This window comes from Sciurus carolinensis, unplaced genomic scaffold (assembly GCF_902686445.1).
Source record: "Sciurus carolinensis unplaced genomic scaffold, mSciCar1.2, whole genome shotgun sequence".
Lineage (NCBI taxonomy): Eukaryota > Metazoa > Chordata > Mammalia > Rodentia > Sciuridae > Sciurus > Sciurus carolinensis.
Window position 1 is genome coordinate 511,745 of NW_025920172.1, and position 19,480 is coordinate 531,224.

Genomic DNA, 19,480 nt, shown 5'->3' on the forward strand with positions numbered 1-19,480 from the left:
GTATTGCTGCAGGTTCTCTGGCACATGGATGCAAATATCAAGGGGTAGCTCCTGCCCAGGGCCTTCCTGGGCATACAACACCACATAACAGGAAGGTAGGAAGCAAAGAGAGGCAGATGGAGCTGGTACCCCTGAGTGGGGATGAGAAAACATTAATTCTCAGCACGTCAGGAAACCACTCAACCAGCCCTAGGAAAATCTCGGTGGCCTGGCCAAGGATGTCAATTGTTCTCACCATTTTGGGATCACAAGGACATGCTGAGTGAGACAGGACAGCAACCTTAAGTGCATTTGGATGCCCATGACACTCCAATCTGCTCACAGTACTACTCTAACTGGGCCTCCACCCAGAGCTGCTATAGAGCAGGAGGACATGCAAATAGGGCCTCCCTCTGCTCATGAAAACCAGCCACCCTGACCCTGCAGCTCTGCACAGGAGCCCAGCCCTGGACTCCAGCTCATCCCACTCAGTGGTCAGGACTCAACACAGGCTGCTCACCATGGACTGTGTGCTCACCTGGGTTTTCCTTGTGGCTGTTTTCAAAGGTGATTAATGGAGAACAGAGATCCTGAGTGTGTGAGTGGACAGGAGTGAGAGAAAGAGTGGATGAGTGAGTGTCCTGACCAGGCTGCCTCTGTGTTTGCAGGTGTGCAGTGTGAGGTGCAGGTGGTGGAGTCTGAGGGAGGCCTGTTGCAGCCTTTGCAGGTGTGCAGTGCTAGGTGCAGCTGGTGGAGTCTGGGGGAGGCCTGTTGCAGCCTTGGGAGTCCCTGCGACTCTCCTGTGCATCTGTTGGATTCACTTTCAGTAACTACTGGATGAACTGGGTCTGCCAGGCTCCAGGGAAGGGACTGGAATGGGTTGCAGCAATTAGCTATGGTGGTAGCACCTACTACCCAGACTCTGTGAAAGGCCGATTCACCATCTCCAGAGACAACTCCAAGAACACGCTGTACCTGCAAATGAGCAGCCTGAGAGCCGAGGACACGGCCACCTATTACTGTGCCAGAGACACAGTGAGGGGACCTCAGTGTGAACCCAGACACAAACCTCCCTGCAGGGTGCCCAGGGCCAGCAAGGGCGCTCAGCACACAGGGAGCTCAGGGTCACCCAGGAGCAGGTGCAGAGGAGTTGAGGCTGATTTGCTGCATCTGGGAGCCCCTCCATACCAGCTTTCCAGGGGAGCCCTGTGGACATATTTTCTCTACTGATCCATAATGTCTCTGAAGAGAACAATTTGATTTTAAATTTGTACTTCCTTTTTCTTTTGTGTCTCATAATTATATGTGATATTCAATTTGACATAATTGCACAGTCTTGGTATATGACCTCCTCCACTTCCATCCCTGCCATTTCCCTCTCCCTCCTCCTCTTTACCCATCCTCTTATCCTTTCCGTTTCTTTTCTCAACAGACGTTTTAATGGTTTTGTGTACATTAGTGCTTCTTAGAGAACATAAGGGGACATTCACTGAGGCCCCTCCTGCAGGTACACAGGGTAGTTCGGTCAGTTTCATTCCACCTCCCCTCCCTTCTCCTGCTCCTCCAACATCACCCTCAGTCCCCTTCTCTAATCCGTGATCCCTCTTCTAATTGTAGGGAATTCCTCCCTTTCCTTTACTTATTTTCCAGTCTATAATTTGCATATCAGAATAAACACTTAACATTTCACCCTCTGCATGTGGCTCATGAAACTCACCAAGACATTCTCCATTTCCATCCATTGATCAGCAAGTTCCCTAACTTCATTCTTCCTTGTGACTGTGTGAAACCCTGTTCTGAGTATACACCACCTTTCCTTTATCCATTCATCCTCTGATGGGCATTGGGAACATTCCATAGTATAGCTGTTGTGAGAATAATTACTATAAACATTGATTTGACTATATAGCCATGGTATGCTGAATTTAGTTCTATGTGACCAGTACTGATTAGTGGGATACTGCATTATATGGTGTTCCATTCTGCATCTCCATTCTGATTTCTAATATGGCAGCACTAATTTATAGTTCCACCTACAATACATCTGTGTACATCATCCCTACATCCTTGCCAGCATTTTTTGTTATTTGATTTCTTGATGATTGACTTCTAAATAGAGTATCATGAAATCTCAATGTAGTTTCAATTTGCGTTTTCTAATTATAAGAAATATTGAGCATGTTCCCATATTTGTTGAACACTGTGTTTCTTCTCTTGAGAAGTGTTAGTTTCATTCCTTCCAATTTATTTATTGTGTTATTTGCGTCTTATATTTAAACATTTCTGGTGTTATTTTCTTGATATCAGCGCCATAGCTGGGACCAAGTGTCTAAGATCTCCAATGCTGAAGGACTCTCCTCACACTCCTGATTGTTTCCAATGCTGTACAGAAACTTTTCATTGCATACTGTCCTCCTTACTAATTCTTCATTTTATTTATGCACTTTAGTAACCTGGTTGAGGAAGTCATTGCGTCTGTAATTACACAGGAGAGTTGATGCAGTATTTACTTCTAGTACTTGCAGATATTCTAGTCTAATTCTTAGTTTTCTGATCCACTTTGAGTTGACTTTGTAGGGTTAGAGGCAGTGATCTCTTTTATTATTTTACATATGGATATTGAGTTTTCTTAGCATTGTCTGTTGAAAATGCTGTCTTTCTCCAACAATATTTTGGATATTGTCAGATAACTGCACTTATGTGTGTTGGTCTCTGTATCTTCTCTTCTAGTCCATTTGTCTTTTTGTCTGTTTGGTGCCAGGTCCATGCTGCTTTAGGTCCACACATGTGCACAGTTATGAGAGCCTCAAATAATTTGAGGTCAGATATTATCGTATCTCCAGCCTCGCTCTTCCTGCTTAGGATTGCTTTAGCTATTGTGTGTTTGTAATTTATCCACACAAATATTCAGTACTTTTTCTGTTTCTCTTTTCAATGTCTTTGGTATTTGTTGGAGATTTTATTGAATCTATGTAACATTTTGAGTGGTTTGGCCACTTAATAATATTAATTCTGACTATACAAGAACAGGGGAGGTCTTTCCATCTCTAAGGTCCTCAATTTCTCCCAGGTGCTCTTTACACACTGACCTGGACTCACACCTCCCCAGGGCAGGCAGGTGGAACTTCACACCATTGTGCAGACTCATCTTCCAGAGCAGAACCCAGGGTCCCAGAGATCTCAGACACACACACACACACACACACACACACACACACACACACCTGAAATGGGAACCTGTGTCTGCTGCTCAGTCACCCACACTGTCCTTAACTGTCATCAAAGGATCATCCATTGACAACATGGTTCTCCTGGTGACTTACCACATGTCCTCCTCCCTTGGCCACATCTCCACCTGCTCTCTCCCTGATGAGATCTGCCCACCCTGGTCAGTCTTTGTCTGAGCTTTCCTGGGCAGGTAGCATCCTGCATGTGGAAGGGGTTACACAGTGTCCTGCTACTGCTTTGCTCCACCCCAAGGTCCATGGTAGTGTCTGGAGTCAGTCTGGGTGTCTGCAGGGCAGTGGGGCTTCTCCTGGCACCTGGGTGGTAGGAAGCTCAATGCTCCTCATGTCTCACAAACAAGACCCCAAATGCCAGTTCTGCTGAGGCTCAGGGACTCTGGTGCCCACCTTAAGCCTTGTCTCACTGCTTCTCAAAAGTGAATTTGCTGTGACTCTCCTCCATAACCTGGAAACCCACAGCACACCTGGTCTCTGTGCATAGAGGACACAGCCCACTCCTCACACGTGTGTCCCCTGGAGTGGGAGTGAGTGTCCTGAGCATGGACCTAGGAAGAAGCAGGGTGCCCACATAGAGGAAGGACAAGGACAAGGGCAAGGTCATACACCTGTGGGAGCTGGAACCCAGCTCTACCCATCCTGAGGTCCTTAAAGATGAGGCCCAGCCAGACCTGGCCTGTGACTATATCTAGTTGTTATGTGAGCAGGAGACTTGGAGTCCTAGGAGTTCAGGGCATGGGGAAAAGTGGCAGTCACCATTCTTAGGATGCAAAGACATTGTGGCAGGTCCACACATGTGCACAGTTATGAAGCACACAGTCCTCCACCTGTGGGTCCTCCAGACACCAGAGCCTCAAGCAACGCTGCTACCCTCTTGTTGATGACCTGTGACAAGCTCAACCAGTCTATCCATCACCTATCTACCACCTTTCTATTTTCCATAATGTTCATTTCTTACCTGCTTTTCTCATCTCTCCATATGTTTGTGTCTGTGTGTATATAATCAAACACAGGTCTCTCTGTTTGTAATCTGTCATTCATCTGTCATTATTTTAAAAATTATCTATTCACCTATTTAAGTGCTTAGTTGAGATGTAATCAATACAACATGTTCAATGAACTTAATTAATACATCCTGCTGACCAAACAACATCAAGACATATCTAGAATAAGAAATTTCATCCTGACTGATAGTTTCAGAGGGTCAGTACATGGTCATCCAACTCTATCATCCTGGGTCTCAGTGAGTCAAATCCCCAAGGCAGAATGGAGGTGGAGGAAACAGGTTTAGGTCTAGGTGGGCAGATATAAGAGACAAAGTCAAGAGGGGACTGGAGGTCAGGGACTACTTCCTTCAGGCACTCCTTACCCACCTACAGGTTCCACCCAGGTAGTCCATTCTGACTAGGATGGACTGATGTGTTTCCAACTCACACTCTCATCTTTTCAATACCAGCAATAAGACAGAAGTTGTGGGAGGTCACCTCATATCCACAACATAAACTTACAACCTTGGATCCCAAAGCTCATGTCCATCTCACAGTGCAAAGTGAATGTGGTTCTTCTCTGAGAGTCGTCATGGTGTGAACAGTCCCTGCAATTTCCAAAAGACCAACTTCAAAGTCTCACCTCACTAAAGGCAAACACTTGGCTGATAGGCCCTTTCAAAATCAGAAGCAGGTCACATGTACCCAATACACAGTGGCATAAATAAACATTCCATTTAAAGCAGAAGGACTTGGGCTATAGAGAGAAATGATGGGGAAAAAATGGAAAAAAACCCACCTGGGCAAGCCAGTCCTGTGGCTTCAGGGTCACAAGAAGGAGAGGAGCGTTCTCCTAAGTGATTGGCCTGCCTGAACCTGTGGTGCTGCCTGTTGCTGCCCTCATGGCCTCTCCCATATCCTGGCTCCGCTCCACAGCCAGCAGCCCTCCAGGGGAGACAGTGCACATGACTGCCATCTCTTATATTCTGGGGTCTCCATTCCAGCCTCAGGCTCACATTCACAGGTATAAGCATCATCTTCCTCAGGATGACCAAAGGGATTCTGGCCATTCTACACATTGTCTGGCCTTCCAGAACTGCTTTGAAGGATCAGTGGAGGCCTCCATGAACAACTAATCAAGGTATGCTGGAAACTCAAGCAGGAACTGAGCACACTGGGGTTATGGATGCTCTGGTCTCTTATTTCCCAGGGAAGAGCATGGAGAAGCCACTTCCTAGTTCCCTGATATGAGCAGATGCCCCACTATCTCTTCTCATGGGATCTCCCTTCTACATTCCTGACCCTGAAATGGGTGTGACCTTGCAAATTCCTGAGAGGTCCTTGAGTCATCTCTACTATTGTCTGGGTAGAGTGCACAGAATCCCCATTTGTCTGTAATCTCTTCCAAAACCCCAACTTCCTTATCCCCAGTTTTACATGTACAATTATTACTCATGTCCCAGTTTTCAAATCTTTCTGCTCTGTATTCTGCTCCTGATTATCACCATAGACTTTGAACATGACAAAGAGCAGTATCTATGCCACCTCCTGCAGCTGTGCTGCCTTGAATCTTCCACCTCCAGATTAATGAGTTCCTTACCTTTAATTAATCTTTCCAGGACTCCTCAGGAATGGGAACGTGTAGGCATGTTCTTTGATGGAATACATCAGGAATTGCCTCCATTCCAGCTCCCAAGGGAGTCCTCATTTCCCTTGGAATCCTCATGAGCACGGTTCTCATTCCTATCAGTCTTCTGGCCCTCTGAGCTCCCAACACAATAGCCCATGAGGTCTGCTTACACCTTGTAAGGCTTCTCCATCCTGCATCCTCAGGCTTTTCCACTTTCTCTCCTAAAACCAGCTCTAAAGACTTTCAAATCTCATAGATAAGCTTGTCATAGATGGACCCCTCTTCTGGTAGTAATTTCTGTGGCAGTCATCTTTCCTTCCCTATGGGAAAACACCTGACAAGATGAATGAAGAGCAGGTAAGCTTTGTTCTGTCTCCAGGTTGTAGAAGGTCACTCCATTTTCTGCACCTGAGGGAGGCAGAGCCTCCTGGTGGAAGCACAGCAATGGAAAGAAGGTGCTCACCTCATGGTGGCCACCAAGCTCTGGGAAAATTATGGGGCCTACAGGGAAGAGGGAACCCTCCAGGACACCCCCAGTGACTCCCCTCCTCATCACACCTCACCTGCTTAAATCACCACCCTTCTTGTCCATCAAACTAGGATCACTTAAAAGTTCCAGAGTTCATGACCTTGTCTTCCCAAGTCTGACACTTCTGAACAAATGCAGGAGTTTGGGGACAGTCCTTCTCCAACCTGCAACAGAGAGATGAGCAGAGTATAGGAAGGGACTAGGAGGAGGAAGAACAGGAGGGAATGGGAAGTCATGAGGACAGAATGGGAGAAAATGATCATCCAGCCTTGTATTATTACATCAAAATGAATGCAGTGTTAGATACCTATGATAAATTAAAAATATGTTTTGAATATTCAGGGTCTTTTTTCACATCAAAATATGTTGTAAACAGATTTCTAATTCTGTAAAAAAAATTCCAATAGGGTTATAATAGGAAGTGCTCTAAAACCATAACTCTGAGAATTAAAACAGGGTAGTACTATAATATTTCTACAACAGGGACTCTGGGTTTCCTTTAATTGCCTTGTTATATTTTTCTTAGAATGTTTTATAATTTTCAATATCTCACATTGAAAAGATTAGTTTTAACCTAGTATTTTACAATTTTGTATATTTTATATTCACAAAAATTGTTGTTTGTCTTGTTCTTTTTCATGCTATACCTCATGGCAGGAAGGCCCCTGGAGTGTAACAGGCTCACCTGGCTCTGGAATTTGGGGTCTGTTCCTCCCTCCCTGTCCCACAGCACCCTTCTTTCCTGTCAAGTCCTCACACAATGGAGCATGTTCATGTGCCATTCTGTCTCATTCTACTGCTTCTCCTCTACCGTGTTCTGTGGGAAGACAGCCTGATTACTATTTAAATTGCTCTTTAAGTGACATTGGAGAGGGTCTTAGTCACCATTTGCATTGCTGTGACTGATATATATGTCAAAGACCATGTGAAGAGGACACAGTTATTTCTGCTTACAATTTCAGAGGTCTCAGTCCACAGGCAGTGAATTACATAGCTCTAGTCCATAGCTGAGGTGGTCATGGCAGAGGAGTGTGGTGGAAGAAAGATGCTCAGCATATAGTAACAGCTGACAGAGAGAGGGAGAGGGAGAGGGAGGGAGAGCTCTGCTCACCAGGGACATAATAAAAATCCAAAGCACACACCAGTGACCTATGTCCAACAACATGCCCATCCTACATTTGGTTGCCACCCATATAAAACACGTCCTTGTATGAATCTACTAATTAGTTTGCAATACTCATCATCTAATCTTTTAAACTCTAAAAATTATTGCCACACATGGGCTCTTGGGAACAGCCCATTTCTAAACCTTAGTATTCTATTCCAATCCCCAAAAGTTTATGCCCATCTCACATATCAAGATGCCATGAGTCAACTTTGAGGATTCACCAAAAAGCCCAAGTACAAAATCTCTTGAGGCTCAAGGCAAACTCCTAACAGTGGGAGTAAGTTCAAAACAAGTGACATACATTTAACATATAAAGGCACAGAGTGAATATTTCCTGTCCACAAGTTAGAAAGCAGGCATAGAATGAAGAGAAGACTAAAATCCAGCTGCACAGTTCTGTAGCTCCATGTCCAACACCAGGGCACATGGCATCAGCTGTTTCATCCAAAGGCTGGTGTCTCTCAGCTCCAGTGACGTTGCTGGTTGCTGCCCTCATGGCCTCCCTTGTGACTTGTCTGTGCTTCATTCATGCAGCTTTCCTTGGCTTAAATTCCAGGTTGCTGGCATCTCTTATCTTGCAGTTTGCCCCTGGAATGGCACGTTTGACCTCGCATTTTTATGCATCATTCGCTCAGAACAGCATGCAGGGCCTCTGACCCTACAATTTCTGGCCTTCCCCACCTTCCCTGAAATCTTAATGGAAGACTTCTCCCTATACCCACCATCCTGCAATCCTGCAGAACCAGCACCTTGTGGTTAGTCCCCAGGTCTGCCACCCTCTCCAGTAGCACCAGGCCTCCTGGACCATGGTACAGTGACCTCTGCATGCATCAATGGTGGAGAATGGTGAAACAACTGTGTATTCTTGCCTGTGAAAGTAGGGTGTCCACATGGTCTCTTCTAAAGGAATTGTTCCTTTTATACCCTTGATCCTGAGATGGCTGTGGTCTTGCCAATTTCTGAGATGCCATGATCCCAACTTTTCTCCTGTTTATGTGGAAAGTATTAGCAATTTTCAAGTGGCTGTCATGTCTTTAAGAATCCCAATTTCCCTAGCCCAAGTTTTACTCACACATGTCCAACCAAACTGCAAGTTTTCACATCTCTTTTCTCTGCTTTCTGCTCCTCAACATCACGCTGAACTTGGCTAAAAGCAGGCAGACTTATCCATGCCTTCCTGAAAGATGCACTGGCTGAAAATTTCCTCTGCCATATAAATGAGTCCATTACATATAAACTCACCTTCACAAAAAGTCTCAGGACATGGGTAAAATGTGGACAGCTTTCCAGTCAGAATTCAATGTGTATGAATGGACTGTAGTCCACTTCCCAGTAGAGTCCTCCTCTGAATGCCCATGAGCCCAGTCTTTAGTATCCACCCTCCAATTCACATTCTGGTCTTCTTGGCTCCCATCAGAACCTCCATCACACACCACTTACAGCATTCTAAAGCTGGTGCAGTTCTTGTTTCCAAATTTTTCTCTTTTCTTCACACCAACATCATAAAACTCCTAAAGCTTCTGGACTATAGGAACAGGTCAGTTTTAATGACCCCTCTTAAGCATACCTATTTCTATTTCAGTCAGTATTTGTATTGCCATGGTCAAAATACCTGTCAAGAACACTGGATGGGAAGAACAGTTCAGTCCACATGTGTCTGACTCTAATTCCCTGGGTACAAGTTAATGCAGATCATCATGAAAGAGTGTTGCGGAGGATCACTGTTCAGGATAATGCCAAGAGGAATCATTGACTGAGGTGTAGGTGAGAGAGAGTGATCCACTCCTTAGAGACAAAATATAATCCCCAAATATGAACCCGATGGGGGACCTGTATCCTACAGATACTGCCTACCTGTCTATATTTATAACACCCACTTAATCCATGTTGGTGCATTGATCCACTGATTATCCCACAACCTTCAGAGCCTGATCCTGTCACCTCTGCAAATTCTTGCAACATCTCACACAAGGGATTTTATGCACCTCATAATTAAACTGAAGTGTATAATGAACTTACAATATGGTTCATTGAAAACCCTGTCATAAAATTATAGAAAGGAAAGGGATTTTTCCAGAATGCTGGACCTGTATCACTAGAAACATGTGTGAGGGCAATGGGCTCAGGTTCTCTGACCTACCCAAGCTGTGGCATGTCAGGAAACAGCAGAGAGGTGACCCTCTGGACTCCATGTGTTATGGTGGGCAACTTAAAAACAGACTGATCACCACTGAGAAGTCCAAATTTAGAGTCTTTATTAAGACAGCCAGCTGAGTGTCACAAACAATGCCCCGAAAATAGCTATTGGCAGTGCAGCCCCTGCTTCAGCATTGAACATGTTTTTATATCAAAAGTCAGTACATCAGTCATAAGTGTATGTTGCTATGATTCTAAATTATAAACTAACATCTTGGGATCTGAAGTCATTAGCACAGGGGAAAGGGGGTCAAAATGACTTTACTGAGTTACAAACTAAAAATGGTTACTGATATCTAGAAAATTACTGTTGACATAATCATCAACATGGTACGTTGTTTGGGATAACAGGAATCAAAAAAAGAACAATTTTTCATTATACAAGAATTGCCAATTCATCATTTTTTATTGCCAAACAAGTCATGCTAAGCAACTGTTGATGGGTACAGAGGTGGGACTTTCCCATGTGACAAGCATTTCCTACATAACATGGAGTCTCAAGGTTAAATGGAGTCTGTGTAGTTGTTAAACACATAGCCTGGCCTGTAACGTTTCCATGGAGTCAAGTATATCAACCCATCACACATAATGAGGGCTCATACATAATTTCAGTGTTCAAAAGGAAATCTTGGCACTCATAGATGTCAGTGTCATATTCATTGGGTTTCCTGCTGTAACTATCACACATAGAGTTCCTGCTGCAATCCCCAATTTCTGCCTTTTCAGACTGGAAATCATACATGCTGTTCACATCCTGGTGGTCTCATGGTGAGGAGGGATGGGCTGAGCTCTGCTTGTCACCACCACACTCAGGAGATCTCTCCACCATCCAGGATGAAGTGACACATGGTCATGGAAGGCACGTCACAGAGTGTGGTTCACAGAGACCTGATTCTTGGCACAGGGAGCACCATGAGCCCACATGAGCTTGAGGTGGGCAATTTACAGAGACTTAGCATGACACCAGTAGCTCCCTGGGTCCAGTGGAACTTGATTCTTCTGAGAAGCTTTGACTGTGAAGATGGATGGAACCATCATGAAAGTCCTCTCTCCAACATAGTGGAAAGGTTTCAGTGAATGTGAAAGACAGGGATAGAGAACAAGATCAGCACCACCTAGGATAGCTGGGAGGGCACCTTCAGGAAATTGTACCCAGATCCCTGAACTGAAGGTCCTTCAACAGATGACTAATTCCTTCTTGTAGAGGACCTTGTTCCTCAACACTCTCCACCATGGGGAGCATCTGCGGTAAAGGATGCTCCTGCAGCACCTCATCAATCCACAGGAAAATCTGGGAAGAAAGGACTGTCAGATCTTTCAACTGTGCTAGGTATGGACTCCATGTTTGCAAAATGTCTACACCACCCAAAATCTCAACGTATGCAGCTTCTTGTAAACAAACCCTCCCAGGGTAGCTTTTTACACTATAAACAGTTGAGAAAAATTTACATGTAGAAACGTGAATCTCAGTCCCATGAGTCTCCCAACACCTGCCAACACTTGACAAGAATTGGGCGTAAGAGAATTTCCTCTGAATCATATAGATTGAAACATTCAGATGCTGCATCAAACTCTGAAAACCCAAAGTTTAACAAGAGCTTATGGTGACTGTACAGTTTTCAGAATTGTAATTCCACAATTCAGAGTAAGATGTAAGTATAGAGAGGTGAGGCTGGTGACCACGTTCTCAAAGCCATGTCTCATGTGTGAACACATCCTGCCCCCTGAAATGTCCCACCACATGTCATATCCTGGAATGAGGGCTCCATGGGTCTGGTGAAGTGCACCCCAGGCAGGGAACAGAACTCTCTGTGGGCATAAACAGTAGCCTCCCCCAGAGAGAAGTGTCTGGTCCCTCCCTCTACATCCTTGATTCAAGCCTCACCCACTGAAAAATGTACACTTAGGCAGCCAGGTTAAAGCACAGCACCCACTGACTCATATTCAGGTTCTCCATCTGGAAGTTATTTTCTAGGATTGGGAACCTGCTCTGAAGACCATGGAGAAATCCTGGTTTTAATTCCTTTTGATGTTTGTGCCCAAATGTACGTGTGTCATGGATTCAGGGAGGAAGTTTTGTGCAGCTGCATCTGAGTCCTTGACTCACTGTGGTCCTCTGTCCCCAGTCTCCTGTCCCAGGTGCAGCTGCAGTATTCAGGACCAGGGTGGTGAAGACATCACAGACCTGTTTCCTCACCTTTCTGTGTCTAATTACTACATCACTATTGGTTACAGCTGGAACTGGATCCATCAGCCTCCAGGAAAGGGGCTGCAGTGAATGGGGCACATTCTTGGTAATGGAGGCACAACTTACTACCTCTCCCTGAAGGGTCAAGTCACCATGTCCAGAGACACACACAAGAATCCGTTCTCCTGCAGTGGAGTTCTGTGACCAATGAGGATGTGGCTGTGTATTACTGTGCTGGACTCACAGTGAGGGATGTCAGTGTGGTCCCAGGAACAAACCTCCCTGCATGGTAGTGTAAGACCAGCAGGTATAGCTCGAGATCCACAAGGTCTCTGGATCAGAAAGGGAACTGAGGAACAGGAGGTAGAGCTCAGGACCAACATGGGGAGCTCAAGATAAGCAGGGGTTACTGGGGAGCCATGAGCAACAGGAAGGAACCAAGGAGCAGGTGCAGAGGGCAAGCTGGGGAGAGAGGGGTTTCCTGACAGCCTGTGGGGTTTCCTCTCTTTCTCTACCTTACATAAGCTCTGGAGACCCTACAATGCATCTTCTGTAGAGGATCTGTAGACTTTCCCAGCCCCAAGTACTGAACAGACCCTCTGTTAAACTTTACTGAGTACCGTGGCCGGGCCGAGGCGCCCACTGCGCCCGCCCCTTTTTCCACAGTCTCCGCCCCGCCTGGCCTCGCCCTGCCCACGCGTTGCTGGGCGCTGTGGGAGACGCGGTGTATGCTGAGGTGCTGCTGCTGCAGGTGGCTGCACGTATTGGGCCCAAGCTTCGCGCTGCTGACCCGCCGGGCACTTCTCTACCCTCCCAGCCTCATGAAGCCGCTGATCGTGTTTGTACTCGGCGTCCCAGGCGCCGGCAAGGGGACCCAGTGCGCCCGCATCTTCGAAAAATAGGGCTACACACACCTCTCTGGGAGAACTTCTCCGTGATGAAAGGAAGAACCCAGATTCACAGTATGGTGGACTCACTGAAAAGCACATTGAAGATGGAAAGACTGTACCAGTTGAAATAAGCATCAGTTTATTAAAGAGGGAAATGGATCAAACAATGGCTACCAATGCTGAGAAGAATAAGTTCTTGAATGATGGGTTTCCCAGAAATCATGTCATCGAGAGGTTCTGCTGCATGCAGGACTCAGTGCGTCTGATTAAGAATGAAGGGGTCATGTCCCTGTCCTCGTGGTCTGAGAACTTCTAACCCTACTGCTGGACCACCCAACCATCCTGCTCCCCTGGCTCAGCCCACCTCCATGTACAGCCCTGTGACTGGAGGAAGCAGGGGACGCAGGGTCCAAGGTCCTGAAGGAGCCCATTGCTCAGGGGAGCTGTGAGCAACAGTGTCCCTCTCCTCAGCTCTCCTCTCCTGGTCTTCTGAAGTTTCCTCTTTGAATTTGTTCAGGATAACTTCTGGGGAAATGGTCATTGACTGACTCTTGGTGACTGTGTGGAAACTGCTCAGCACCTGCTTCATAGTCAGGGTGAACTCTCATGTTCATGTGCCCCTGGTTCTTTCCTTTGCTGCAGTTCTGTTGCTTCCCTCTCTCAGGTTCCATCTCCAGCTTCAGCTAGCTTCTGGATCCTGGACCTGTGGGCATTTTCCTTGTGGATTTCAACATGGGCATCAAGGAATTTGTGAACTTCTGAGGTGCAGGGTGGACCCCAGGCCCTGTGCATGCTGCAGCCTCCTCTACCAATGGTCAACACACCAGGCTGTCATTTTAGGTTGTGAATTTGGCTGCATATCTTGGGGAGGCAGGAGCAGTGGCCTCGGTGCCTGAGCATGGCCTGCTGGTCAGCAGGGAACACGGAGTTCACCCACCACCCAGCACTCTCCTTCCTGGGAGGAGAGTTTTCGGGATGCCACATGTAGGCTCTGTTGGGTGTGCAGGTGAGCGTGCTGCCCATCACCACCATCTGGGTGAGAACAGACCAGCTGCTCCTACGTCAGTCATGTCCTGTGCCTCTTCACTCAGCCCCTCCACCCTCCTGAACCTCCCTCTCCCTCCACAGTCACAGTCCAGCTCTGCTTCTGTGAGACCAGCTTTTCACATGGACAGGAGAATCAGGCTCTGCCTTCTCTCCTAGATTATAACCTAAAATTAGTTCATGAGCTTTGCATCCCTGAAGCAAATAACTGAGATCAATAATACACATAGAGGAAGATGAATTTTGGCTCATGATAGTGAAAGCTCCCATCCATGAGCAGAGGAGTCCATTGCATAAATGCCTTTCCTGGGTGTTCCACATGCAAACAGAGAACCCTACTGTGGGAAACCACTCACATTTTATTAGAAATCAAATGGGAGGGAGGAAGAGACTGGGGTCTGACCATACCCTTGCATGGCATGTCCACAGTGATTAAAATAAATTCCAGGAGTCCCCATGTCCTAAGGATGCAGCCATTCCCCAAAAGCCCCAGGGGCTGCAGAATGCTCTTACCAAATGGAATTTTGGCAGACAATTATGCAGTCATAATCCTTCTATCACTGAGCACAAAGATCTCACTCCCTCTCATGATGCAGAACACATTCAGTCCTAATCTTTCAGCGCCTAAAGGAAATGCTCTAGCAGAACTCAGAAGTCCAGTCCAAGACTCCAAAAGATTGAGGGAAAACTGGCTTGTGTGCCTTAAAAATCAAACAGGAGTTCCTTACCCCAATATTCTAGAGAAGGAGCAAATATTCCCATTTGAAAAGGAAAAGACACAGACCTGTTGAAAAGGACTAGAGCCCAGCAGGACATACACTAAACCCTTGTGTCCATGTCTGTCCTCAAGGTCACTGCAGTGAGGGATGGGTGGGGTCAGAGCAGCCCTCCACCCATCCCACCTGGACACAACCCCTGTCCTCCCTCTTAGGGAGCCTGGTCTGAGGTCTGCGGCTTCCTGGGCCAGCCCTGCTCACTGCTGGTCCTCTGCTCCTGGGTCTCCACAGCAGCCCTGCTTCATCTCTCAGCTCCAGGCATCACCCTGCCAGGGCTGCCAGCAGGACTCTGACCCCTGACACCCCATCTGACCTCCCTGAACTTCCTTCAAATCCTAGTGGAACCTGTGTGACCCTGACCCTCTTGCCTTCTGCCTGCAAAGCCAGCATGGGGAGGCTGATGACAAGGTGGCCTCAGCAGGGAGAAAATCCTGGCCTCCCTTGAGCCATGACTGGGGACCTCTGAGCACCTCGGTGGTTGAACAGGGGAAACCATGCCTGGGCAGTGCCAGGGTCAGGCTCCCTAGGGCTCTCTCCCACATGCTCTGCCTTGGGTGTCTACTACATTTTCATCTCTGCCTCTGAGCTGGTGAAGCTGGGCCTTGCTGATTCCTGGGATCCCAAGACCACCTTCCATCCTCTGGGTGCAAAGCCCTGGGCTGCCCTCTGTGGAGCTGCTGGCCACACCCTCCTGGCTACAGCTCCTGGGCAGCACCACAAAAGGGTTGCTCTCCTGGACAAACTGCAGAGCACCAGCTCTCCTGCACTGCTCTTTCTGCCCCTCCCTGTCCTGCACATGACTGACAGCAGTCAGGAGTTCACAGGCCAGGGCATCACTGTGCCCTTGAGAGTCCCCACCCACAGTCTGCTCCAGCATGAGTGAGCCCAGCTCCACCAAGTGTGGGGTCATGCACACAATGGGCTTTTTGTGTCCACCTGGGTGCTGGAGTGTCAGGGGAGCATTCTGTTCAGAATAAGAGAAAAACCCAAATACTCACCTGCCACTAACCAGATATGAGCTGTTGCACACAGTGATCCACCAGTAGTCCCTCTGTGTGATTTTACAATCACATCTTGAAGGTGACCCTGATTCCTCTATCATAATTTTGTTCATATTTACAACAATTTATTGGATGACATATGCAAAAAAGAAAAAAATATATGCAAAAGAAATTTCACTTTCCTCAGAGCTACTATGTGCACTGCTCTGGCCCATGACACTCCCATCTGCTCTCAGTGCTGCTCTGCCTGGGCCTCCACCGAGAGCTGCTATAGTAGCAGGAGGACTATGCAAATAGGGCCTCCCTCTGCTCATGAAAACCAGCCACCCTGACCCTGCAGCTCTGCACAGGAGCCCAGCCCTGGACTCGAGCTCATCCCATTCAGTGGTCAGTACTGAGAATGGACAAATGAAGCACAATGTATAGAGTCCACCCCTTCTTCCACAGTGGACAGCAGCAGCACACTCATCCCCCAAAGCCATGGATATCACCAGGCTCTGAACAGCAATAGCCTGAGCAGAGCAGAGCTGTCCTGCATGCAGCATCCACCACACAGCAATGTGCTCATGGTTCAGGGCCCTCAGCAGGCTCTGCAGGACCTGAAGCAGATGACTGAGGAAGTGGCTTAAGGTGGCAGGAGACATGCACAGTAGCTTCCTCAGAACAGGAGAAGGGAGCGAGGATGAGCAGGTGAAGAAAGCCATCACCTGTCCAGGTGGGCATGGGATCTAGGAAAAGACCCAGGAGGCTTGACTCCTGTGAGGACAGACAGGACACAGGGAGCCACCTGAAGGTGTGGAGGCAGCAGAGGCTGTGCTCAGCAGGCACCTCTGCAGTAGCAGTGCTGACAGTGAGGGACCCACATCAATGGGCCATTGATATAGACCAAGCTGGCAGCACAGGAGGACAGTCAGGTCCACCTTACCCTGTACACAAACCCCTCAGGGCCCTGGGTGCTGGAATTTGTGTCCAGCACCCTCTGCATGCTGGGCCTCCTGGTGGACTCTCACCTGCTCATAAACGCCTACATGCACTGTTCAGGACCTGGGAAATCAACAGCTGGGGACAAACCTGCACAGGACTATGGAGTTCCCAGGAGCCTCTGCTCTCCTGCTTCCAAGTGTCTGCAGGGAGCACTCTGGATATCAGGAACCATGGCTTTGCCACCAACTGCCCCAGCTTCTTATGCTGAGTTCATTTAAAACCTTGTTGTATACATTGTCCTCACTGGTTCATGTGAAGCATTTCACCATGTTCACAATTACTCTCAGTGTTGGCTCAAGTTTACAGCAAAAATTGCAACCTGCATTTCTAAATCTGTTAACACAGCACCCTGGGAAAGCACAGAGAAAACACCACTCACATTCCCTCACATATGGTCATCATCCTGCCTTGAATTCCTGACAAGGAACACTTGACATTGTGCTGGGTGAGGACAGGGAGCTGGGCTGCTTTGTGCTCTGGACCAGTGCAGTTCCCAGAGCTGAGCATGGGCCAGAGAGTGGGGTCCTCAGAGGGCTGCAGGGCTGCCGGGCAGGGCCTCCTCTCTCAGCACATATGATTTCCACAGGAGGCCAGGGAAATGGGGCATGGTCTGCCCCAGCACCCATAGGCTCTGCACCTGTCCTCATGGCCCTGCTCCTAGTCTCATCTCAGTTATGCTGGACACAGTCAGGGTGCAGAGCTGGAAGGGAATCTCCAGTGCAGACTCCAGACACCTGTTGCATTATCAGGCCCTGATCCTGCTGGGCAGGGCCAGGGAGGAATCTCAGAACTCCTGTCCACTAGGGCCATGGTCCACCCAGCGCTGACCTCCAGCCTTCTCAGAGGGACATGATGAGCCCTGATGTGACTTAACCTGGGTTACACTGAGACTGAATCACAAGGACGCAGAGATCTAACTATGTCAATGAGTTAATACAATGTTTATTTCCTTAATATCTAAACTCTATGTGACTTAAGACTATTCTTATTATTCTCGCGATTAAAGCGATAGACAAGTAATCTCACGTGACCATCTCTACAAGATCCATCTGGTTAATATCTAAATTGCTGAGTTAAGGGCTACAGGAGCTCAGCAGTCGCAGTGGTTCTCATGGCCAAGTTTTTTTACTGAATAAGTTACATTGTCTTATGTAGCTCTTTTTTTCCAGAACAGGGCATTGTGCACCAACGTTTATTATAGGGGTGACTTATTCTTTGTAGGAAGGAAGGAATGTTGTGAAATCTTATTCTTTTACATCACCATCACACATAAACAAAACCATCGTTAGAATTTAACCAGCCTGTTGAAGACAAAGGCAGTTCTTTAACTATTTTCTCCAGAGGTTTTCAGGGACTCATTGCACGGTTGTAAAATTATTTTTAATTTTTTTAGTGGTAAAGACCCATTGTTTCTTCAGGAATGCAGACGCTTTGAGACCTAGAGACAGCAAGATCTGGAGGTCTAGGAGCACCACAGTCAAGGGTGAAGTCAAGGATAGGAAGATATTTAAGGCAGGAGGCCAACAGCTGCCTGAGTGGGAACAGGCTGTCTTTTGTTCTCGCCTCTCCATCCCAAGAAAGGCCCATGGCACCCTCTGCCCTGCCTCACCCCAAAACCTCCCCTGGAGTTCACAGCACAGAGAAAAGGACCTGAGGATGCCACCTGCTCTCCTCCCTGTGCATAGCTGTGCCCTCCTTCAGGAAACACCCATAAGTGTGGTGTGGCCAATCCCTGAACACTGACATTCCCATTCCTGATGGCTGCAGTAGGAGGACCAAGCAGGAAGCAGGGAGGACCCTGAGGTTGCCTCCCACTGCCTCTGAACAGCAGAGGACAGCACACTGGTAAACACTTTTGCCCTGCCACTGTGTTCCCCACTTGTATCCTAGGCCTCCCATAGGCAAAGCAGCCCCAGTCTCAGGCTGAAAGCCCAATCTTAGCTGAGCAACCTTGGGTCCTACTCATGGGACTTTCATTGCAGGATGGAGGTCCTGGGGCTGCCCTTCTGCCTGCCATTTCTGAGAATCCAGGGATATCAGGAGATGGACGGGGCATGCAGCTTCTAGTTGAGTGACTGGAGGTGATGCACCTTATTCCCTAGTGTCCTGTACATGGTGGAGATGCACGAGTCAGGTTAAGACCAGGTTAAGCCCTCATAGACTCTGACCCTCATCTGTGCTGTGTCTGGATTCTCATTACCTAGCTGTTGTGTGTTCTGTATCTGCCAGACTCCAGTAAAGGGACTGGAGAGTGTTAGAAGGACAGATAGTAGTGGAAACAGATACCATTACACCGCTGGCCCTGGGTCCCTGTCAGTGTTCAGTGGTACTTGATGTTCCTGAGCACATGCTGGTACTTTTTCCCAGGGTCCCTTTGTCAGTTGCACCTGCAGAAGTTGTGACCTGTATTGGTCCAGAGTCAGCATCAGCAGGGACACTTCCAAGAGCCACATTTATTAACACTCAACTCACCAGCAAGAAACCTGAGCATACAGCTGTGTATTCAAGTGGGAGACACACAGTGAGGTAACTCAGTGTGAGCCCAGTCACTCACCAGCCTGCAGGTGGAGGTGAGGACCTGAAGGGACCTGGAACCTGAAGGGGGATATCCAAGAGGCAGGAGGAGCTGAGGACCAATAGGGAATTTGAAGACAAGCATTGAGTCCTGGATCAACAAGTGAGGTCAAGATGTGCAGGTGCAGCTCAGGAGCAGAAGTAGATTCAGGACCACTAACAGGATTTAAGGACCAGTAATGGGTACGTAGGATCAACGGTGAGATCAAGAACTATGGAGAGCACTTAGGATCAACAGAGGGAGCTCAGGACCAGCAAGAGGCTCAAGAGCAGTAGCAATCCCTCAGGGCCAC

At 47.6% G+C, this 19,480-nt stretch overlaps 1 gene segment (V, D, J or C); it reads left to right on the top strand.

Annotated features, from left to right (window-relative positions):
- Positions 1-418: 418 nt before the first annotated feature.
- The window catches only part of LOC124974734 (Ig heavy chain V region 914-like), a 77,927-nt gene continuing 58,865 nt past the window's right edge, over positions 419-19,480 (top strand). The window contains 1 exon segment of the V gene segment in view: positions 419-546. Within this exon segment, the coding sequence occupies positions 501-546 (46 nt within the window).